This window comes from Ovis aries, chromosome 1 (assembly GCF_016772045.2).
Source record: "Ovis aries strain OAR_USU_Benz2616 breed Rambouillet chromosome 1, ARS-UI_Ramb_v3.0, whole genome shotgun sequence".
Lineage (NCBI taxonomy): Eukaryota > Metazoa > Chordata > Mammalia > Artiodactyla > Bovidae > Ovis > Ovis aries.
This window is the reverse complement of record NC_056054.1, coordinates 120,508,635-120,534,302: the sequence shown is the minus strand read 5'-3', so window position 1 is coordinate 120,534,302 and position 25,668 is coordinate 120,508,635. Positions and strand designations below refer to the sequence as shown.

General features: G+C 37.9%; 1 protein-coding gene across 5 annotated transcripts in view; it reads right to left on the bottom strand.

Moving 5' to 3' along the window:
• Nucleotides 1-263: 263 nt before the first annotated feature.
• Nucleotides 264-25,668, bottom strand: part of TIPRL (TOR signaling pathway regulator) — a 70,536-nt gene continuing 45,131 nt past the window's right edge. Inside the window, exons 5-7 of one of the 5 annotated variants that reach the window (XM_027977940.3) lie at nucleotides 6,815-6,910; nucleotides 3,342-3,404; nucleotides 264-2,402 (exon numbers count right to left, since the gene is read on the bottom strand). In XM_027977940.3, the coding sequence (XP_027833741.1) occupies nucleotides 2,259-2,402; nucleotides 3,342-3,404; nucleotides 6,815-6,910 (303 nt within the window). In that variant the 3' untranslated portion in view covers nucleotides 264-2,258. Of the gene's footprint in view, nucleotides 2,403-3,341; nucleotides 3,405-3,944; nucleotides 6,911-12,284; nucleotides 12,388-17,014; nucleotides 17,096-25,668 lie in introns of those variants that run through there. The other 4 variants (XR_006055510.2, XM_027977950.3, XM_060415927.1 and 1 more) reach the window with 4 other exon arrangements.

Below are 25,668 nucleotides of genomic sequence, written 5' to 3'. Positions count from 1 at the left end.
ATGATACATTACCACAAACATTTATAGCGTGGTACTTCCCTGGTGATCTAGTGGTTAAGACTCTGCCTTGCAGTGCGGAAGACACAGACAGGTTTGATCCCTGGTCGGGAAACTGAGACCTCACATGTCTTAGAGCAACTAAGGCCGCATGCCACAGCTACTAAAGCCCACACACTCTGGAGCCCAAGTGCCACAGAACTAAGACCCAATGTAGTCAAATAAATAAATATTTAAATATATATATAAAGCACAAACAAGAAAGGTACACCAAACCATTTTTAATTAAGTTTCAAGAAAAATTGAATCAAATGAAATAGCAAAACACAGATCAGTAATTACTTATTATTTATTCTACTCTTACAAAAAGACACTTGGAACAATAAATATAAAATGGTATAGGTCTTGTTTAGCAATGGGCAAATACAAGTTTTCTTGGTATTCTCCACAGGAATAAGCTAATGAAGTTTTTATAAGTTTATCCATTCACCTCATCCTACCCACCTCCCACCCTCTAAAAAAGATCAATTCTACAATTTTTAATAATGGATTCTCAAAATAAGTAATCTAAGACTTATTTTGTGACTAAGATATCTGAATTAAGTTAAAAATATATGTATAATATGTTGTTACCCAGAAACCTCAACTAATTCAACTCATGAATATTCTTAAGCTTTCCATTTTTTATAATTCGTATAACTAAAGAGTCTGTTCTGTTCAAATCTGCATGGCAAATAAACAGAAAGCAGAGTACAAAATATACACTTTTCTGTCCTAGGAGGAAACACTAAGTACAGATATATTTAATATACAGTGAGTATGTCATGTGTTTTCTCATAGCCAAAAAAATCCTGATTCTTTTATACCTTGCAGGCTGATGAAGCAGAACACAAATACACAAATTATTTGTGACTAAATTTAGCTAATAAAATCAGCAAAAAAAAATACACACAACACACCAGAGTCTGAGCAATGATGAATATCCAATTGTATTTGTTTCCCTAAAATTTATCTTCAGGCTAATACCTGAAGAGTCTTTCTAATACTTAAATATTCTTCTTTAATGACTTATGCATCAAGTGGAAATATGTACAATAGTTATTTCAAACTAGAAACAGTTGGCAGGGGAGGGTAATTCTTTTCCCCTGCTCTGTAAATAAAATATTTTTAAAAACCCATTTAACATAATTTCTTACTTGGTGCTTTATAACTACTTTCTACTTTATGGAGGTCATTTAGAAAGGCAGAAAAGAATATAAAATATTTAAAGGTCATCATCAAAATAACCAAATGGATTTTTAATTTACCTCTGTGTACTTTCCGTACTACTGAGGCATTGTCCTAATTAATCACACTTTCCTGGATCCCCTGTAACATTAAAAACATGAATCTTACAAAAATGAAAAACTGGCTTTTAGACTTTAAAATAAGCCTCCTCCTCCTCCTCTTCCACAGCTACCCTTCAAATATTTTAAGCAGAAAATTAATCTGATTGCTTTACGGGTTGATGCAATGTTTACTTAAAATAATCCACTTTAATTCAAACTTTTTAGGACTAATATCAAATTCAATATCCAATGGAAGATGGAAGTAGAATACATGTCAGTACATATAGTACCAAATACAGAAAAAGCACCTAAAGATGGAAGGAGACAGCTCTAACACCCTAGCTGTTAGTGGCAAACCACGTTCGTGTGTTTCCATCGACATAACACCTTACGCTATCCAAAAATATAGTTTATTTGGTTCTATGTTTGACTTTCTTTAAACTTCAAAAGCCAATTTAAAATTTAAGGGATAATTTTTTTTTTAATTCCTGGGCACAGATCAATTTCCTAGGTAAAGAGCTACTAAACTATATCAATGTACGTGATGAGGAATCCAATGAAAGCAACAAGGTGCTATGATTGAGTGATTTAAAATAACCTCTCCTCATGGTAGAAGATAGCGTTTCATGATAGACGCAGGTTGTGCTCACTCCTTCAGAGACATACACACATCACCTTCTTAGTGAGACTCTGCTTTGTTACAATTTAGAAATCTGAACTTAATTTCAGAGAATATAAATTCCTGGAATATTATTTGAAGACAGGGTACAAACAGCAGTTGAGTGGAATCTGCCTGCAACAATCCTTTATTTTCTTTTTCCTTTAAGGTTACAGAAAATCTGCACATAGACAAAGCAATTAATTCTCAAAATAAAAATACCCCCCTCCAAATAGCCAGTCAGATTCCACAGTGAATATATGTCATAACACATTCTATTCCACAGGTGTACATTCTTTTGAGCCTGCAGGGTTAGGATCAATTCTTTCTGGAAATATTAGCTTCTCACAAACTGCCTCCTTTATTGGTAAATACTGTGATATTTCATTAGGTTCCGTGAAGAGGGAAGGTGAAACATGCTAGGAAATACATAAATCATATTAGCATATATGAAGTTACTACAATGATAATTTTGGAAATGCTTTGGTTCAAGCATTCCTAAAGCATGACAATTTTAAAATGAGGTACAATATATGTATATAAGGAACATCATTAGGCACTCCTAATAATATCTCTTGTTACTGACTCATTTAGTCTGTTACTAGAGGGTTTCCTCAAAAATCATAGGGAGATGTCACTTATAATGCACCATTAAATGTTCTAAGAATTTAATACATCTTATTCCAATTCCCTTTTCCAGTTATTCTTGTATCCTGAAAGCACCAGTCTTCAGTTAGATGCCAATATGTAGTCTCCAATAGACTCTAAGTAACTTTTCTAACTCATATATATTCTATTTGGTTGGCCAAAAGGTTCATTCAGATTTTTCCATGACATCTTAACATCAAAACTCAAACAAACCTTTTGGCCAACCCAATGCATACAGATAGAAATAAGCACTAAGGGTGAATTTTAAAAATATCAACTTAGCGGGAAGGTATCACTTTTTAAACAAGCCATTATTAACTCCTATAGACTTGCAGAAGCTCTTTACAAACTCCAGGGGGGCAAAAAAAGGAGGGGGGTATTATGCCCCCCAAAATAAGTAGTAGAAAGAACATCCTATTGCAGCTCCACCACCAGTTCTAAGAGCTAGAGTAAGTCACGCCTTTGGCTCTCTGTTTTTCCAGAATACAAATGGAAATTGGGTTGGATGATGACTAATATACCTAACAACTCTAACTGTAATTGAGGTGAGTACCAGAAAAAATACACTTCAGCAGGATTTACCTACCTATTAGGTAAATGAATGGATTTAGGGATACAGGTTTGGTGGATGGGTGGGACATGGGAGGATACCACACCTAAAATAAAACATTAAAACTTAACTTTTAAAAATTGATATTTAAATACTGTACCATTAAATTAGCAATTTTGCTCTCTCGTGATGTATATTCTCGTAACATGTAGGTCTTGTCAGCCTATATTTAAAAATAAAAAAATTGCAATAAATTTATGTATATTGATTTACAAAATCCTTCCTATTAAATAGAATTGCCTACATTTTAGAACAGGTTGTAAAAGTAGCATTAAGTCTGATGAGACCATCTATTCTACAGTGAGATAACTAATTCAAGAATTCTAAATTATTATTCCAACCTGTATAAATTACAGTAATATCAGATATACATATGTAAACATATTTAATAATTGTCATGTAAGAGAAACACAAGCAAAGGTTTTACTCTGAAAGAAAATGTATATATTTGTAACGAAATATGTAAGAGATTTAAATATCATTTCAAGTTTGGACCCACACCTTTTCCTTAAGTTATACTAGCATCTACCTACATAACTGTGGCTACCCTTATATTCAAAAATTTAAAAAAGCTTAAACAAGTTTTATTCTTTCCTATTTCTAAAAATTTGTTAAATTGCTTATTTATAGTCACTTTTTCTATACTTTAATTTTCCCATTTAAGATATTTTAAAGGGAGGTTTTAGAAAATAATTTATTACAATTTGTTTTTTGGTAAAACATTATTTAATAAGAGAAAAAAATCACAAGATTACATTCCCTTTAAGTTTCAATCTTCTATATCAACAAAAAGATTGATGCTCATTGTAAAAAAATCAAATAATATAAACATAAGAGTATAAATCATCAACAATCACAACTTCTATAGATAACACTATCCTCAACATTTAGAAATCTCTACAAAAAATCTTATATTCATACTTGCACCTTAAAAGTCAATATTAATTTGTCCATCTCTTCAAATCAACCACTAATTTTAATGGTTGTATATTTTCTACTATATGAATTGCAAAAAATTAAAAATAGAAACCTCAATTAAATACAGCTAAAACAGGAAGCTCTCACATCCTGCAACCATAGCAAAGCCCAACAAAAAAAAGCAAGACTCCTCTTAGTTTCTGGGAAGGAATCAGCCAATGGAAAGCCATGGACTCTGTTTCCTATAGTCCTCCCACCTTCCTTTTCTAGTCTATAAAAGTATTCTCCTTCCCTTGCCATGCAGGGACTTGCACATGGCTCACCATGGTTACAGATCCCAAACTGCAATTTTCTACTGATCCTGAATAAATTGAATTTTGCTGGAGAAATATCTGGCAGTCTATTTGTTGCAGGTTAACAGGATATAAATGGCCATTTAATCAATATTCATTCAATGGTTATTAAAGCACTTTCCTTCTTTCCTTTGGGGCTCCCCTGGTAGCTCAGACGGTAAAGTGTCTGACTAGATGTGGGAAGCCCGGGTTTCGATTCCTGGGTCAGGAAGATCCTCTGGAGAAGGAAATGGCAACCCACTCCAGATCCTTGAACTGTTACAAACAATAGCATTTCCATGAATACATATATATACACACACACACACACACAACTCTATACATCTGCCTAATTAAAATTTGTGGGTTACTGTATATAAGAATCTTTTTGAGGATAAACCCTAAAAAGAAATAAACATTTCTGAGCTAAAGTGCAAACATTTCTAAAAACGCAAATTTCATTTTTTTCTGAGGGAGTTTTGCCGACTAAGGCCTGTCTAGTCAAGGCTATGGTTTTTCCTGTGGTCATGTATGGATGTGAGAGTTCGACTGTGAACAAGGCTGAGTGCCGAAGAATTGATGCTTTTGAACTGTGGTGTTGGAGAAGACTCTTGAGAGTCCCTTGGACTGCAAGGAGATCCAACCAGTCCATTTTGAAGGAGATCAACCCTGGGATTTCTTTGGAAGGACTGATGCTGAAGCTGAAACTCCAGTACTTTGGCCACCTCATGAGAAGAGTTGACTCACTGGAAAAGACTCTGGTGCTGGGAGGGATTGGGGGCAGCAGGAGAAGGGGACGACCGAGGATGAGATGGCTGGATGGCATCACAAACTCAATGGACGTGAGTCTGAGTGAACTCCGGGAGATGGTGATGAACAGGGAGGCCTGGCGTGCTGCGATTCATGGGGTCGCAAAGAGTCAGACATGACTGAGCGACTGAACTGAACTGAAATGAAAATGTAGCTTATTTTTAGTACTTTGCTATCACTTTTGAAAAGAAAAAGATCCAGGAACTTTCCTGGTGATCTAGTGGTTAAGACTCCAAGCTTCTACCACTGAAGGTAGCCGGGGTGGGGGTTTCAATCCTTGGTTGGGGAGCTATCCCAGAGACCACACAGTGTGGCCGTAAAAAAAAAAAAAAAAAGGAAAATACCAATCCAATTCTATCTTACTGAGTTCAAATCCCAGTTCTGCCACCTGTTAATTGTATGAAAAAAAGTGAAAGTCACATTCGACTCTTTGCAACCCCATGGACTGCACAGTCCATGGAGTTCTCCAGGTCAGAATACTGGAGTGAGTAGCCTTTCCCTTCTCCAGGGGATCTTCCCAACCCAGGGATGGAACCCAGGTCTCCTGCATTGCAGGCAGATTCTTTACCAGCTGATCCACAAGGGAAGCCCAAGTATACTGGAGTGGGTAGCCTATCCCTTCTCCAGTGGATCTTCTCAACCCACGAACTGAACTCGGGTCTCTGCATTGGACATGGATTCTTTACCAACTGAGCTATCAGAGAAGCCCTATTAATTGTATAACTTAGGCAATTTAATTAATTTTTCTTTCCCTTAGTTGCCTCAACTATAAAGCAGAGATAATAATAATATTTATTTTATAGGATTGTTAGAAAAGTTAACTATTACTACAACTACCATGACTGATACTGGTGGTCTCTTCTCTCATTTGTCATTCTGGTGGTCTCTTCTTTTATTTATCATTCTGTATGATCACAAATCTGATGTCAAAAATTCATTAAAAAAGGATAGGCTACTATAAGCTACTAGAAGAATTTTTATTACTCAATTAATTTTCATTACTCAATTAAGCCTCCCTATACTTTCTTATTTTTTAAGAATCTTGTAAGTTAACAATTCCTTGAAATAGAATACAGAATTTCCAAGCATTAAAACAACTATTAACATGATGGGATGATACAAATTTCTGGAGGCTATGTGATTGATATTTCTAATATCAGGAGAGCACATAAACCACACATACTATTAAAAAAAAAAAAAGTAAGAGTTAAGGGATAGTTTTCTTAAACAGATTAAACAGAGTAAACACAATTCTTTTCAAAAAGCATTAGGCTCCCCTTAATGGAAATGTCTTTTAGAAAAACATTTTCAGCTACTAGAACTTTTGGAAAAGAAGATGTAATGTTTTGATAACTGTGCAGTCAACAGTGAATGCGAAACACTCAATCTTAAAGGTTAGATGGATGACCATATAGTATAAAGCACTGTTGAATTTCAAACTCTCAGACTGACAACATAACAACATGAACAAGCCCAATATTAACTAGTATATTCACTAAATAAGAAGAGATACCTCATGGTAAAGTCTTGTGTCATTCATTCTAATAAGCACCCCATCAATTCTCAAGAAAAATCGCAACAGCAAGAAAAAACTAGAAGGCATTACTCTCTGGAAAAGAAAAAAAGTATAACAACATTTTAATGAAAATTAAAATTGTATTAATTTGCTAAAAGAAAAAAAAATTTAAGGCACAAACTCTCTCAACTAGAAGTTCTTTGCCCTAGTTCCAACCAAAGCTGAAAACCTGTTTATATTATGTAACATAACATAAACAGCTTCCTATAATAGAAAAATAGTTATTCTAGGTCAAAAGATAATGAGGTTAAACACTTAAAATGTACCTAAATAATATGAAAATTATAATGTACACCATAAAAAGAAGACACTTATAGTAAATGACAATATCAGTAATATAAAAACGAGAAAACAACCTAGTTCTTTGTTGCTACTCATCTTTCATTAACTTTACATAAAGACAAGAGGCCTTTAATGATATGGTCTAATTCAACGCAACCGACTGAGTATTTACTATCTTAGACTGCCAAGGTCTGGTTTACGAGATCATTATAGCATGTTCTTAACATCTCTGACCTGTGTCACATCTGCACGTTTCCATTTTCCAGTATTACCACTGGAGAAAGTCAGAATAAGTGGAGTGTGGGTCCTGGTGTCAGGAAGGGAGGGGATGGATAGGGTGTGTTGTCTTCAGGTCTTTAAACCTCATAGGAATGCTGTCAGAAACAAGGTTACCTTTGTTTCTCCCCTTCAATCTACAACCTGCAAAACATCCACAACTCAGCAAAAGTATACCTGTGCCCAACTCATTAGGTCATTGGAGAATTCCACATATCTTTACATCTATTGGTGGGTGTACTGGAACATATGGAAGAAGCAGAACCAAAGCAACAGCGGAGTCCGTGCCTGCAATCCCAGCCTTAGGTCTGTGACAGCTGAGCCCACAGCTTCAGAAACCCCAGCAGCCAGGGAAGCAGCACACATGACTTTGGTGTCCTGAGTGTGGGAGCTCCTGTGGGCACAGGCGACAGGGAAGCAACAGCAGTGGGGCCTGGGACTCTGTCCCTCCAGCAGCTGACATACCCAAAGACCTGCCCCCCAGTCTGCAATGGCAGAGCCCAAGACACTTACAACACCCAACATGGTGGAGGTGACTGCACAACCCTGCTCCCCTCCTGCTTCCCCATCCTCCTCCCAGAGCAGAGCCTATGTCTCAGGGGATCCCAGACATGAGGGAAAGCCCACCATCCCCATGACACAGCAGCTCCAACAGAAGCAAAGCAGTAGCTAATCCAGAGGCACAAGAAGAGCCAAAGAAGGCACAGAGCCATACCTCTCACAAAGCACAGAAAGCACCAGTTCTCAAATATAACAGAAGAAGCACAGCCAAGAGAAACCGAAACCTGTGTTACAGTGTCACCTGAAAGTGAAAGTGAAGGCGCTCAGTCGTGTCCAACTCTGTGCAGCCCCATGGACTGCAGCCCACCAGGCTCCTCTGTCCATGGGATTCTCCAGGCAAGAATACTGGAGTGGGGTGCCATTTCCTTCTCCAGAAGATCTTCCCGACCCAGGGACTGAAGCTGGGTCTCCTGCATTATAGGCAGACACTTTACCATCTGAGCCACCAGGGAAGTCAAGAGGGACAGAAGTCAATAGTGCCACCTAACAGACAACAAAAGAAAGCACTCTCACTTTTAACCTGTTATTAAACACACCAGCAGAGAAGCACTTCATCAAGCACCATGAAAAACCATAGTAATACTACACCACAAAAAGAAAATGACAAATCTCCAGAAACCAAACTTAAAGTCACAGAATATTTCAATCTAACTGATAGAGAATTCAAAGTAGCTATTGTGAAGAAACTTAATGAGATTTAAGAAAACTCAGAGGCGGAACCTTTAACATGGCACAGGAATAGGACGGGGAGATGACCTTCTCCCCCACAAATATATCAAAAAACTCATCTGCACGTGTAATAATTCCCACAGAACATCTTCTGAACGCAGACAGAGGGCCCCAGACTTTCAGAAAGGCAAACCAATCTCCTCAGAATAAGGCAGGGCAAAAGATAAAAACAAAAATGGAGACAAAGGAGTTCTGGGCGGGAGGGGATCTGAGCCCCCGGAAGGGAGTTATGAAAGAGGAAAAGTTTCTGCACACTAGGAAACCCCCTCATAGGCGGGGTCAGGGGGAAGCTTCAGAACCTCAGAGGGGAACACAGCAAGCCAAGTGCTCTGAAGGCAAACTGGAGAAAATTCACCACAGAGATTGCACTGGTTGGCATTTTCCGGCCAAGAAGCAGCTCACACTCGCATCTCCCCGCAGTTGAGTAGGGGCTGGGTGCAGAGGCGCAGCCCTTGGGGATTGGTCCTCAGGGAAGGGATCAGGGTTGACTGCCATGAAGATACTCTAGGGGCGTTAACATGACACGGCAGAGACAGACCTGGGAAAATGTCAGAGAAGCAAAAGATCATTCCCATGGGAAAACTATAATGCTTCGCTTTAGCTCTGCACGCTCAGAGAAAAAAGGACACAATCCAGGTGAATGCCAAATGGGGGCAAGATGGCAGTGGTCTATGGCCCCAGAGGCAGAGAAGCAGGTGCAAATGCCAGAGGTGGAAGGTAGAGGGCCAATAATGTCCCGACCCCAGAGACTGCAACTACCACCAAGTTGTGAGCGGCTAAGGGTTGCTACCCACATCTTCCTGGGAGCCTGAGCAGCACAACTCTGCCAAGGACCAAGACCAACTCCCCTGGGGAAGCGCACAACTTGCCTCAGACTGGGGACCTCCTGCAGAGACCAAGCAAGAACCAGCTGTGGTGAGCACTCCTCACACACCCTAACAACATCTGCTGTACCCCTCCCCTATCCCAGCACAACTGAGCAAGTGAGCCCTAATAAGCTCCTATTTTCACCCCTTTGTGTCTAGGCGAACGACAGACAATGGAGAGAGACTTACAAGCAGTTTTTGTTCAGTTGCTAAGTCATGTCCTACTCTTTGCAGCCCCATGGTCTGCAGCATGCCAGGCTTCCCTGTCCTTTATTGTCTCCCGGAATTTGCTCCAACTCACGCCCATTAATTCAGTAATGTCATCCAACCATTTCATTCTCTGTGGCCCCCTTCTCCTCCTGTCCTCAATTCTTCCCAGCATCAGGGTCTTTTCCAATGAGTTAGCGCTTCACATCAGGTGGCCAAAGTCTTAGAGCTTCAGCTTCAGCATGAGTCCTTCCAAGGGATATTCAGGGTTGATTTTCTTTAGGATTGGCTGGTTTGATCTCCTTGCTGTCCAAGGGATTCTCAAGAGTGTTCTCCAGTACCACAGTTTGAAAGCATCAATTCTTTGGCATTCAGCTTTCTTTATGGTCCAATTCTCACATCTTTACATGGCTGCTGGAAAAACCATACCTTTGACTATACTTAATATGCTATCTAGGTTTGTCATAGCTTTTTTTTCCAAGGAGCAAGTGTCTTTTAATTTCATGGCTGCAGTCACCGTCCACAGAGATTTTGGAGCCAAGGAAATAAAGTCTGTCACTATTTCCATTTTTTGTCCACCTATTTCCCATGAAGTGATGAGACTAAATGCCATTATCTGTTTTTTTAATGTTGAGTGTTAAGCCAGCTTTTCCACTCTGCTTTTTCACCTTCATCAAGAGGTTCTTTAGTTCCTCTTCATTTTCTGCCATTGGGATAGTATCATCTGCATATCTAAGGTTGTTGATATTTCTCCCAGCAACCTTGATTCCAATTTGTGATTCATCTAGCCCAGCATTTCACATGATATACTCTGTATGTAAGTTAAATAAGCAGGGTGACAATACATAGCCTTGACATACTACTTTCCCAATTTTGAACCAGTCCATTGTTCCAGTTCTAACTGTTGCTTCTTTTCTTGCATAAAGGTTTCTCAAGAGATAGGTAAGGTGGTCCAGCACTCCCATCTCTTTCAGAATTTTCCACAGTTTGTTATGATCCACAAGGTCAAAGGTTTTTTGCATAGTCAGTGAAACAGAAGTAGATGTTTTTCTGGGATTCTCTTGCTTTCTCTGATCCAGTGGATGTTGGTAATTTGATCTCTGGTCCCTCTGCCTTTTCTAAATCCAACTTTTATATATGGAAATTCTCAGTTCACATACTGTTGAAGCCTAGCTTGAAGGATTTGGAGCATTACCTTTCTAGTATGTGAAATGAGCTCAATAGTACACTAGCTGGAACATTCTTTGGCATTGCCCTTCTTTAGAATCAGAATGAAAACTGACCTTTTCCAGAGGTAAGGCACCTTATAAGGAGAGGTGGGCTCCAAACCAAAGCAGAACCCCAGTGGCTGTATAAGCAAAGGGAAGAGGGAGAAACTTCCCCGGCAGTGGCAGGTGCAATGGTTTACATTTCCACTCTAAGCCTGAGACCGTAAGCTTTAAAGGCAACTGTAGATTTCGAGAACAAATACAAACTGGAGCAAGGGAAGATGCCCACAACAGGTCAAGACCTTTCTAGAAATACTGGAGAACTTTCTGGGTAGGCAAACTGACTGGAGCAGGAAAATGGAAGAATCATTTGGACATTCCTCTCACCACCACTCTCTATATATATATTTGGTTTTTTTCCCCCTTTTAAAAAATTATTTTCTCATGTTGTCCTAATATGGTTATTTATTAATTCTTTAACTTTTATTTTTATAACCTACTTTTTCCATAAAAAAACACTCTATTTTTAAAATAAATTCCATGTTTCTGACTTTTGTTTATTTTTTGTTTTTAATTTTGTATCTTTAAGAGACTAATTTTTAGTATCAACTTTCACTTAGGGGGTTGATTATTAGCTTGATTGCTGTCTTTTGACTCCTCTTCATAGCCTTTCTTCACCCCCTTTTCTTCGTCTTCCTTCTCCTTTTTCCTATGTCAGCGTGTGAATCTCTTTGGGTGTTCTTGGCTGTTAAGAGCTGTTTTACAATTAGTCTAGGCATTTGTCTTCGGTGCTATGTGGACTGTGAAATCTTGATGGTATTGTAAGGGACTGGACCTGAACCCCAGATTCAGGAGACTTGACTCCTGGGACTTTTGGATCACCAAAACTCCTGACCCCATGGACATGAATAGGTGAGAGCCCTCCCAAAGGCCTCCATCTCAGCACTAAGACCAAGCCCCACCTAAAACCCAGCAAGTTCCAGTACTGGACACCTCATGCCAATCCTTCAGCAAAAGAGGGGCACAACCCTGGCACATTAGCAGACAGGCTCCCCAAAGCCATACTGATCCCATGCTTCTGCTAAGTCGCTTCAGTCGTGTCTGACTCTGTGCAACCCCATAGACGGCAGCCCACCAGGCTCCCCTGTCCCTGGGATTCTCCAGGCAAGAACGCTGGAGTGGGGTGCCATTTCCTTCTCCAAAGCATGAAAGTGAAAAGTGAAAGTGAAGTCGCTCAGTCGTGTCCGACTCTTCGCGACCCCATGGACTGCAGCCTACCAGGCTCCTCCATCCATGGGATTTTCCAGGCAAGAGTACTGGAAGGGGGTGCCATTGCCTTCTCCACTGATCCCATAGACACGCCAAAACACACCACTGAACACTGCATTAAAGAAAAAATAATAAAAAAGAAATGAGAATAATCTCTGAGACTTCTGAGACAACATTTAGCACCCCAGTAATGGCACCCCACTCCAGTACTTTTCCCTGGAAAATCCCAAGGACAGAAGAGCCTGGTGGGCTGTAGTCCATGGGGTCACTAAGAGTCGGACACAACTGAGTGACTTCAGTCTCACTTTTCACTTTCATGCATTGGAGGAGGAAATGGCAACCCACTCCAGTGTTCTTGCCTGGAGAATCCCAGGGATGGCAGAGCCTGGTGGGCTGCTATCTATGGGGCTGCACAGAGTCGGACATGACTGAAGTGACTTAGCAGCAGCATTCGAATCATAGGGGTCCCAGAAGAAGACAAAAGAAAAGGGCAAGAGAAAATATTTAAGGATGTTTTAGTTGAAAACATCCCTAAAATGGGAAAGGATATAGCCACCCAAGTCCGGGAAGCCTAGAGAGTTCCACAAAGGATAAGTGAAAGTGAAAGTGAAGTCGTGTCTGACTCTTTGCAACTCCATGAACTGTAGCCTACCAGGTTCCTCCATTCATGGAATTTTCCAAGCAAGAGTACTGGAGTGGGTTGCCATTTCCTTCTCCACCATACAGGTCAAACCCAAGGAGAAACATGCCAAGACCCATATTAATCGAACTAACAAAAACTAAACACAAAGTACAAATATTAAAGACAGCAAGGGAAAAGCAACAAATAACATATGGGGATATCCATAAGGCCAACAGCTGATTTTTCAACAGAAACTCTGCAGGCCAGAAGGGAATAGCAGGGTATACTTAAAGTGATGAAAGGGAATAACCTACAACCAAGATTACTCTATTCAGCAAGGATCTCATTCAGATTCAAAGAAGAAATCAAAAGCTTTATAGACAAGCTAAAGTTAAGAGAATTCAGCATCACCAAACCAGCTCTTCAACAAATGCTAAAGGAACTTCTCTAGATAGGAAACACAAAAAGAAAAGGCCTAAAAAACAAACCCAAAACAATAAGTAAATAGTAATAGGATCATACATATCAATAATTACCTTAAAAGTAAATGAGCTAAGTGTTCTAGCCAAAAGACAACAGATGGCTGAATGGATACAAAAATTAGACCACTATATATGCTATCTACAAGAGACCCACCTCAGACCTAAGGATAAACACAGACTGAAAGCGAAGGGCTAGAAAAAGATATTCCATGAAATAGGAAATCAAAAGATAGCAGGAGTAGCAATACTCAGATAAAATAGACTTTAAAATAAAGACTGTTACAAGAGACAAAGGACACTACATAATAATCAAGGGATCAACCCAAGAAAAGGAATACCTAAATATATAAGGCAGATGCTAACAACTAATTATTAAAGGGGAAATCAACAGTAACACAGTAATAGTGGGGGGCTTTAATACCCCTCTCACACCAGTGGACAGATCATAAGCAGAAAATAAGGAAAAACAAGCTTTAAACAATACATTGGACCAGTTGGACCTAATTGGTATCTACAGGACATTTCATCCAAAAACAACAGAACAATTTCACTTTTTCCTCAAGTGCACATGGAACATTTTCCAAGATAGAACATGTCTTGGGCCATAAATCAAACCTTGGTTAAAAAAAAAAAAAACTGGAATAGAGAGAGTTAATTCTTTGGTAGGTTGATAAGAAGGAGTCTGGGGCTCCTGAGAAGGAGGAAAGGGTCCAGGGCCCTCAAGGAGGAGAAAGTTTTTCTTTTCTACACTGCTTTGTCTTAGTCACATAAGACTTTTTATCTTAAACTCTGAGCTGTTACTACAACAACAATCTTTAAGACTAACTTTGTTTAAGCCCAGATCTAAACAAAACAACTCATCTTGCTCAAGGGTATGTTTTTTCTTAAACTCTGTACTAATGATTATATAACAACAATATATCTTGCTCCAGGACACTTTCTCCTTCTTATCAAGAACCCTCTGACTAATCTTGTCATCTTAAAACCTAGCTGTGGGAGCTGGTCTGGCAAGATTTTTTTATTGTTACCTCTAAGCTTGTTAATTTAAGGTTTATGTTGTGGAAGTGAGTCTGGTAAAAGTGTGTAAAGCCTTGACAAGCCTAGTGAGTGGGGCACTCTCCATCCCCTTCCTGATGTCTGTCTCTGAAGCTTTCTCTGTCCTTTCTCACTGTAATAAAACTTATGCAAACAACAACTCTGAGTGATAAAGCTTGGTCCTTGGTTCTAAAGCTAAATCTTCTTCAGAGATCATGGATCCAACATCATTCACCGTAAGTTATCAAAATCATCTCAAGCATTTTTTTCTGGCCACAACATTGTAAGATTAGATATCAACTACAGAAAAAAAAACAAACTAGGAAAAGCATAAACATATGGAGGGTAAACAATACGCTTTTGAATAACCAACAGATCACTGAAGAAATGAAGAAAATCATAATAGGCCTAGAAACAAATGACAGTGAAAACACAACTCAAAACCTATGGGATGGAGCAAAAGCAGTTAGAGGGAAGTTTATAGCAATACAAGCCTACTTCAAGAAACAAGAGAGACATCATACAAACAACCTAACCTTACACCTAAAGCAACTAAAAAAAGAAGAATGAAAAAAATCCAGTTAGAAGGAAAGAAATCATAAAGATCAGAGGAGAAATAAATAAAAAAAGAAATGAAGGAGACGATAGCAAAGATCAGTAAGACTAAAAGCTGGCTCTTTGAGAAGATAATTGAAATTGACAGTTAGCTGGACTCATCAAGAAAAACAGAAAGAAGACTCAAATCATTAAAATTAGAAATGAAAAAGGTAAAATTACAACACAGAAATACAAAAGGATCATAAAAGACTACTACCAAAATCTATATGTTAATATAATGGGCAACCTGGAAGAAATGGACAAATTTTTCAAGTTCAGTTCTTTTGCTCAATCTGGTCCAACTCTTTGCAACCACACAGACTGTAGTACACCAGGCTTCCATGTCCATCACCAACTCCTGGAGCTTGCTCAAATTCATGTCCATCGAGTCGGTGATGCCATCCAACCATTTCATCTTCTGTTGTACCCTTTTCCTCCTGCCTTCAATCTTTCCCAGCATTAGGGTCTTTTCAGTGACTCAGTTCTTTGCATCAGGTGGCCACATATTAGAGTTTCAGATTCATCATCAGTCCTTCCAATGAATATTCAGGACTGATTTTGTTCAGGATCGACTGGTTTGATCTCCTAGCAGTCCAAGGGACTCTCAAGAGTCTTCTCCAACACCACAGTTCAAAAGTATCAATTTTTTGGCACTCAGCTTTCTTTACAGTCCAACTCTCATATCCAAACATGACTCCTGGAAAAACCATAGCTTTGACTAGATGGACCTCTGTTGGCCAAGAAATGTGTCTGATTTTTAATATGCTGTCTATGTGGGTTGTAACTTTTCTTCCAAGGAGCAAGCGTCTTTTAATTTCATGGTTGCAGTCACCATCTGCACCAATTTTGGAGCCCCCCAAAATTAAGTTTGTCACTGTTTCCATTGTCTCCCCATCTATTTCCCATGAAGTGATGGGACTGGATGCCATGATCTTATTATTTTTTTTAATGCTGAGTTTTAAGCCAGTTTGTTCACTCTCCTCTTTCAGTCTCATCAAGAGGCTCTTTAATTCTTCACTTTCTGCCATAAGGGTGGTGTCATCTGCAAATCTGAAGTTATTGACATTTCTCCCAGCAATCTTGATTCCAGCTTGTGCTTCATTCAGCCTGGCATTTCACATGATGTACTCTGCATATACGTTAAATAAGCAGGGTGACAATATACAGCCTTGATGTACTCCTCTCCCAATTTGGAACCAAAGAATATAATCAATCTGATTTTGGTACTGACCATCTGGTGATGTCCATGTGGAGAGTTGTCTCGTGTGTTGTTGGAAGAGGGTCTTAGCTATAACCAGTGCATTCACTTGGCAAAATTCTGTTAGCCTTTGCCCTGCATCATTTTGTACTCCAAGGCCAAACTTGCCAGTTACTCGAGGTATCTCTTGGTTTCCTACTTTTTCATTCTAGTCCCCTATGACAAAAAGGACATCTTTTTTTGGTTCTAGAAGGTCTTCAAAGAACCATTCAACTTCAGCTTCTTTGGCCTTAGTGGTTGGGGCACAGACTTATATTACTGTGATACTGAATGGTTTGCCTTGGAAATGAACAGAGCTCATTCTGGCATTCTTGAGGTTGCACCCAAGTACTGCATTTCAGATAGTACAAACTCTTACAGAAGTATATATAACCCTTCAAAACAGAACCAGAAAGAAATACAAAATAGGAACAAACTAATCACAAACATGGAAATTGAAATTCTGATCAAAAATTTTCCAACAAACAGAAGCTCAGGGCCAGATGGCTTGACAGATGAATTTTACCAAAAGTTTAGAGAAGAGCTAACACCAATTCTACTCAAACTCTTCCAGAAAACTACAGAGAAAGGAAAATTCCCACACTCATTCTAAGAGGCCACCATCACTCTGATATCAAACTGGACAAAGATGCTCCAAAAAAGAGAAAAGTATCGGCCAGTATCACTGATGAACATAAATGCAAAAATCCTTAACAAAATTCTAGCAAACACAATCCAACAACATAATAAAAAGAACATACATCATAATCAAGTGGGCTTTATCCCAGGGATGGAAGGATTCTTCAGTATTCACAAATCAACCAATATGATACATCATATTAACAAACTGAAAAATAAAAACTATATAATTAGTTCAACAGATGCAGATAAATTCTTTGACAAAATTCAACACTCATTTATGATGAAAACTCTCCAGAAAGTATGCACAGGGGGAACATAAGTCAACATAATAACAGGCATATAAGACAAATCCACAGCAAATATTGTTTACAATGGTGAAAAACTGAAATCATTTCCTCTAAAATGAGGAACAAAACAAGGTTTCCCACTGTTGCCACCATTATTCAACAGAATTTTGGAAGTCCTAACCAGAGCAATCAGAGAAGAAAAAAGAAATAAAAGGAATCGAGATTGGAAAAGAAGCAAAACTCTCACTATTTACATATGTCATGATTTTCTACATAGAAAACCCTAAAGATGCCACCAAAAAATCCAGAAAAACATCTACTTCTGCTTCATTGACTACACTAAAGACATTGACTATGTGGATCACAACAAACTGGAAAATGCTAAAAGAGATGGGAATACCAGACCACCTTAACTGCCTCATGAGAAACCTATATGCAGGTCAAGAAGCAACAGTTAGAACTGGACATGGAGACTGGTTCAAAACTGGGAAAGGAGTATGTCAAGGCTGTATACTGTCATCATGCTTATTTAGCTTATATGCAGAGTACATCATGCTAAATGCCAGGCTGGATGAAGCTCAAGCTGGATCAAGATTACTGGGAGAAATATCAATAATCTCAGACATGCAGATAATACCACCCTAATGGCAGAAATCAAAGAGGAACTAAAGAACCTCTAGTGAAGGTGAAAAAGGAGAGTGAAAAAGCTGGCTTAAGAGTCAACATTCAAAATACTAAAATCATGACATCTGGTCCCATCACATCATGGCAAATAGAGGGGCAAAAAATGGAAACAGTGGCAGACTTTATCATCTTTAGCTCCAAAATGACTAGACAGTGACTGCAGCCATGAAATTAAAAGATACTAGCTCCTTGGGGAAAAAAAAAAAAAAAAAGACAAACCTAGACAGTATATTAAAAAGCAGATACATTACTTTGCCTACAAAGGTCCGTCTAGTCAAAGCTATAGCTTTTCCAGTATTCATGTACAGATGTGAGCTCTGGACCATAAAGAAGACTAAGAGCCAAAGAACTGACACTTTCCAACAGTGGTGCTGGAGAAGTCTTGAGAGTTTCTTGGACTGCAAGGAGATCAAACCAGTCAATTCTAAAGGAAATCAATCCTGAATCCTCACTGGAAGGACTGATGCTGAAGCTCCAATACTTTGGCCACCTGATGCAAAGAGTGAACTCACTATAAAAGATCCTGATGCTGGGAAAGATTGAGGGCAAGAGGAGAAGCGGGTGACAGAGGATGAGATGGTTGAACGTCATCACTGACTCAAGCGACCTGAGTTTTAGCAAACTCCAGGAGATAGTGAAGGACAAGGAAGCCTGGCATGCTGCAGTCCATGGGGTTGCAAAGAGTCAGACATGACTGAGCAACTGAACAACAATAAAAATCAATGAATATCTCTTGCACTTCAATATACTAACAATGAAAAATCAGGAAGAGAAATTAAGGAAACAATCCCATTTACCACTGTAACAAAAAATAAAATACTTAGGGATAAATTTACCTAAAGAGGCAAAAGACCTATATTCAGAAAACTATGGACACTGATGAAAGAAACTGAAGATGACACAAACAGATGGAATACTATACCATGTTCTTGGATTGGAATAATTAATAATGTGAAAATGACTATACTACCAAATGCAATCTACAGATTCAACACAATCCCTATCAAACCACCAATGATATTTTTCACAGAATTAGAACAAACAATTTCACAGTTTGTATGGAGAGACAAAAGGCCTCAAACAGCCAAAGTAATCTTGAGAAAGAAGAATGAAAGCTGGAGGAATCAACCTTCCTGACTTTAGATTATACTACAAAGCTACACACATCAAGACAGGATGGAAGTGGCACAAAAATAGAAATATAGACCAATGGAACAAGATAGAAAGCCCAGAGATAAATCCACATACCTATGAACACCTTATCTTTGACAAAGGAGGCAAAAACATACAATAGAGAAAAGACAGTTTCTTCAATAAATGGTGCTAGGAAAACTGGGAAGCTATGTGTAAAAGAATGAAATTAGAACACTTCCTAACACCAAAAACAAAAATAAACTAGAAATGGATTAAAGACCTAAATGTAGACCAAGAACTATAGAACTCTTAGAGGAAACCAGGCAGAACACTCTTAAAACATAAATCACAGAATGAACCTATATGACCCACCTCTCAGTGTAATGAAATAAAAACAAAGATAACAAATGGGACCTGATTAAACTTAAAAGCTTTTGCACAATGAAGGAAAACTACAAGCAAAGTGAAAACACAATCCCCAGAATGGGAGAAAACAATAGCAACTGAAACAACTGACAAAGGATTAATCTCCAAAAAGTTCAAGCAGTTCATGCAGCTCAATATCAGAAAAACAAACAACCCAATCAAAAAGTGGGCAGAAAACCTAAACAGACATTTCTCCAAAGAAGACATAAAGATGGATAATAAAGAGATGAAAAAATGTTCAAAATCACTCATTCTTAGAGAAATGCATATCAAAACTACCCAAAGGTATATCACCTCACACCAGTCAGAATGGTCATCATCAAAAAATCTACAAATAATAAATACTGGAGAGGATACGGAGAAAAGGGAACCCTCTTGCATTGTTGGTGGGAATGTAAACTAATATGTCACTATGGAAGACAGCATGGAGATTTCTTTAAAAACTAGGACAAAAACCACCATATGAACCAGGAATCCCACTACTAGGAATAGTCCCTGAGGAAACTGGAATTGATAAAGACACATGTGCCCTAAAGTTCATTGCAGTGCACAATTTACAATAGCTAGGATATGGAAGAAACCTAGATGTTCATTGACAGATGAATGGATAAAGAAGTTGTGGTATACATATACAATCAAATATTACCCAGTCATAAAAAGGAATCCATCTGAATCAGTTCTAATGAGGTCAATGAACCTAGAGCCTATTATACATACAGAGTGAAGTAAGTCAGAAAGAGAAACACAAATATTGCATACTAACACATATATATGGAATCTATAGAAAGATGGATCTTTCTTTCCAGGGGATCTTCCTGACCCAGGGATCGAACCCAGGTCTCCTGCATTGCAGGCAGATGCTTTTACCATCTGAGCCACCAGGGAAGTCAGTCACTACACAGAAAGATGGTACTGAAAAAACAAAAGAAAAGAAAGATGGTACTGAGGAAATTATTTGCAGGGCAGCAACGGAGACACAGACATAGAGAAGAGACTTATAAACATGGGGAGTGAGGAGGAAGGAGAGGGTGGATGTATGGAAAGAGTAACATGGAAACATACATTACCATATATAAAATGGATAGCAAAAGGGAATTTTCTGTATGACTCAGGGAACTCAAAGTGAAGCTTATAACAACCTAGAGGGATGTAATGGGGAAGGAGGTGGAAAAGAGGTTCAAGAGGGAGGGGATTTAGGTATACCTATGGCTGATTCATGTTGATGTTTGGCAGAAACAAACACAAAACTGTAAAGCAATTATCCTTCATTAAAAATAAATAAATTTAATTTTTAAAAACTGGGAATAAAACTACCATATGACCCAACAATCCCACTACTAGACATATACCCTGAGAAAACCATAATTTAAAAAGACACATATACCCCAATGTTCAATGCAGCACAATTTACAATAGCCAGGACATGGAAGCACTTTAGATGTCCATCAACAGATGACTGGATAAAGAAGTTGTGGTGTATATATACACAATAGCATATTACTCAGCCATAAAAGGAACACATTTGAGTCAGTTCTAATGAGGTGGATGAATCCAGAGCTTATTATACTGAGTGAAGTTAACTCAGAAAGAAAAAGACAAATATCTGTATTAATGTATCTATATGGAATCTAGAAAGACAGTACTGATGATTCTATCTGCAGGGCAGCAAAGGAAATGTAAGCATTAGGGAGAAGGTAGGAGGGAGGGAGAGGGTGAAAAGACTTGACAGAGTAGTTCTGAAACGTATATATTACCATATGTAAAATAGACAGCCAGTGGAAATTTGCTGTATGATGCAGAGAATCCAAAGTTGGTGCTCTGTGGCAATCTATAAAGATGGGATGGAGGGGTAGGTAGGAAGGAGGTTTAAGAGGGAAGGGGATATGTGTATGCCTGTGGCATACATCTTGATGGATAGCAGAAACCATAACTATACTGTAAAATAATTATCCTCCAAATAAAAATAAAAGAAAACTTTAAAAAAAAGAAAACTCAGAAAGGCAATTTAATGTGCTCAGAAATTTTTTAAAATGAGAAGGAATACTTTACCAAAGAAACTGAAACTAAAAAAAAAAAAAAAAAAATTCCAGAGCAGAAGCACTCAATAAACAAGATGAAGAATGCATTAGAAGACACTGGAAATAGAGCAGAGCATATGCGAAAGAGAATTAGTGAGCTCGATGGCAGATAGCTAGAAATAATTCAAGTAGAAGAGCAAATAAAAATAAGACACTTAAAAAATAAGAATATTCTACAAGAGCTATGCAACTTTTGGGGGAAGGGCAACATTAGCGTTATAGGAATCATAAAAGAAAAAAACAGGCAGAAGGGAACAGAGATTATTTAAAGAAATGACAGCAGAGAATTTCTCAAACCTGGAGAAGGAACTGCCATACAAGCCCATGAAGCTCAGAGAACACCTAATCACTTCAACACAAAAGACCTTCCCCAAGATACAATATAAAAACTGTCAAAAGTCAATGACAGAGAAAAACTTTTAAAGATATCATGGAAAGAAAGGACAGTAACTACAAAGGATCCCCCATCAGGTTGTTAGTAGCTCTTCAAGCTGAAACCCCAAAAGCCAGGAGTGGGCAAAAGGACGTTCTCAAAATACTGAAAGATAAAAACTGCCACCCAAAAATACTCTATCCTGCAAAGTTATCATTTAGATATGAAGAAGAAATACTTCCTCAGACAAACAAATGATGAGGGAGGTCATTAATATCAGACCTGTCTTATAAGAGTTGTTAAAAGGAGCTTTTTGACTACAAACAAAATGGCAAAAATACACAAAACTTTGAGCAAGGTGATAAACAGATAGAATCATAACATTGAAATTCTTTATCAGAATAGGTTTTTAAATATTTTATTCTAATATAAAGGCTAGAAAAAGTAAAAAAAAAGGCAGGAAAATAACTATAGTTATCACAATTTAGTAACAAAGTTAAAAACTTAAAGTGGATAATTATTTTTTTTTAACAGTTTTTTTCCTCACAATGCAGAAAGATTAGATGTCAACTACAGGGAAAAAACTATTAAAAATACAAACATATGGAGGCTAAAAAACACACTTCTGAATAACCAACAAATCACAGAAGAAATAAAAAAAGAAATCAAAATATGCATAGAAACGAATGAAAATGAAAACACAACCCAAAATCTATGGGATTCAGTAAAAGCAGTGCCAAGGGGGAGGCTCATAGCAATACAAGCCTACCAAAAGAAATAGGAGAAAAATCATATAAATAACCTAACTCTACACCTAAAGCAACTAGAAAAAGAAGAAATGAAGAACCCCAGGGTTAGTAGAAAGAAAAAAATCATAAAAATTAGGGTATAAATAAATGAAAAAGAAACAAAGGAGACCACAGAAAAAATCAACAGGGCTAAAAGCTGGATCTTTGAGAAGATAAATAAGATAGACAAACCGTTAGCCAGACTCATCAGGAAAAAAAGAGAGAAGAATCAAAGGAACAAAATTAGAAATGAAAATGAAGAAATCACAACAGAAACACAGAGGATCATAAGAGACTGCCAATAAAATGGACAACTTGGAAGAAATGTACAAATTCTTAGAAGAGTGTAACTTTCCAAAAATGAACCAGGAAGAAATAGAAAATCTTAACAGACCATCACAAGCACAGAAATCAAAATAGTAATTAGAAATCTTCCAGCAAACAAAAGCCCAGGATCAGATGACTTCACAGCTGAATTCTACCAAAAATTTCGAGAAGAGCTAACACCTATCCTACTCAAACTCTTTCAGAAAATTGCAGAGGAAGGTAAACTTCCAAACTCATTCTCTGAAGCCACCATCACCCTAATCCCAAAACCTGACAAAGATGCCACAAAAACAGAAAACTACAGGCCAATATCACTGGTGAACATAGATGCAAAAATCCTTAACAAAATTCTAGCAAACAGAATTCAACAACATATTAAAAAGATCATACATTATGACCAAGTGGGTATTATCCCAAGGATGCAAGGATTCTTCAATATTCACAAGTCAATCAATGTGATACACCACATTAACAAATTGAAAGATAAAAACCATATGATTATCTTAATAGATGCAGAGAAAGCCTTTGACCAAATTCAACATCCATTTATGATAATAACCCTCCAGAAAGCAGGAATAGAAGGAACATACTTCAACATAATGAAAGCCATATATGACAAACCCACAGCAAACATTATCCTCTATGGTGAAAAACTGAAAGCATTTCCCCTAAAGTCAGGAACAAGACAAGGGTGCCCACTCTCATTACTACTATTCAACATAGTTTTGGAAGTTTTGGCCACAGCAATCAAAAAGAAAAAAGAAATAAAAGGAATCCAGATTGGAAAAGAAGAAGTAAAACTCTCACTGTTTGCAGATGACATGATCCTCTACATAGAACACCTTAAACACTCCACCAGAAAATTACTAATCAATGAATATAGCAAAGTTGCAGGATATAAAATTAACACACAGAAACCTTTGCATTCCTATACACTAAAAATGAGAAAACAGAGAAATTAAGGAAACAATTCCATTCACCATTGCAACAAAAAGAAGAAAATACTTAGGAATATATCTACCTAAAGAAACAAAAGACCTATATATAGAAAACTATAAAACACTGGGAAAGAAATCAAAGAGGACATTAATAGATGGAGAAATATACCGTGTTCATGGATCGGAAGAATCGATATAGTAAAAATGAGTATAGTCCCCAAAGCAATCTTTAGATTCAATGCAATCCCTATCAAGCTACCAATGGTATAGTTCACAGAACTAGAACAAATAATTTCACAATTTGTGTGGAAATACAAAAAACCTCGAATAGCCAAAGCAATCTTGAGAAAGAAGAATGGAACTGGAGGAATCACCCTTCCTGACTTCAGGCTATACTACAAAGCCACAGTCATCAAGACAGTATGGTACTGGCACAAAGACAGAAATATAGATCAATAGAAACCCCAGAGATAAATCCACGCACCTATGGACACCTTATCTTTGACAAAGGAGGCAAGAATATACAATGGAGAAAAGACAATCTCTTTAACAAATGGTGCTGGGAAAACTGGTCAACCACTTGTAAAAGAATGAAACTAGATCACTTTCTATACACAAAAATAAATTCAAAATGGATTAAAGATCTAAACATAAGACCAGAAACTATAAAACTCCTAGAGGAGAACATAGGCAAAACACTCTCAGAAAGAAATCACAGCAGGATCCTCTATGACTCACCTCCCAGAATATTGGAGATAAAAGTAAAAATAAACTAATGGGACCTAATTAAAATTAAAAGCTTCTGCACAACAAAGGAAACTCTAAGCAAGGTGAAAAGACAGCCTTCAGAATGGGAGAAAATAATAGCAAATGAAGCAACGGACAAACAACTAATCTCAAAAATATACAAGCAACTCCTGCAGCTCAATTCCAGAAAAACAGATGACCCAATCAAAAAATGGGCCAAAGAACTAAACAGACATTTCTCCAAAGAAGACATACAGATGGCTAACAAACACATGAAAAGATGTTCAACATCACTCATTATCAGAGAAATGCAAATCAAAACCACAATGACGTACCATTTCACACCAGTCAGAATGGCTGCTATCCAAAAGTCTATAAGCAATAAATGCTGGAGAGGGTGTGGAGAAAAGGGAACACTCTTACACTGTTGGTGGGAATGCAAACTAGTACAGCCACTATGGAAAACAGTGTGGAGATTCCTTAAAAAACTGGAAACAGAACTGCCATACAATCCAGCATCCCACTTCTGGGCATACACACTGAGGAAACCAGAATTGAAAGAGACACGTATACCCCAATGTTCATTGCAGCACTGTTTATAATAACCAGGACATGGAAGCAACCTAGATATCCATTGGCAGACGAATGGATAAGAAAGCTGTTGCACATATACACAATGGAGTATTACTCAGCCATTAAAAAGAATACATTAGAATCAGTTCTAGTGAGGTGGATGAAACTGGAGCCTATTATACACAGTGAAGTAAGCCAGAAAGAAAAACACCAATACAGTATACTAATGCATATACGTGGAATTTAGAAAGATGGTAACAATAACCCTGTATGTGAGACAGCAAAAGCGACACAGATGTATAGAACAGTATTTTGGACTCTGTGGGAGAGGGCAAGGGTGGGATGATACAGGCGAATGGCATTGAAACATGTATAATACCATATGTGAAACGAATTGCCAGTCCAGGTTCGATGCATGATACA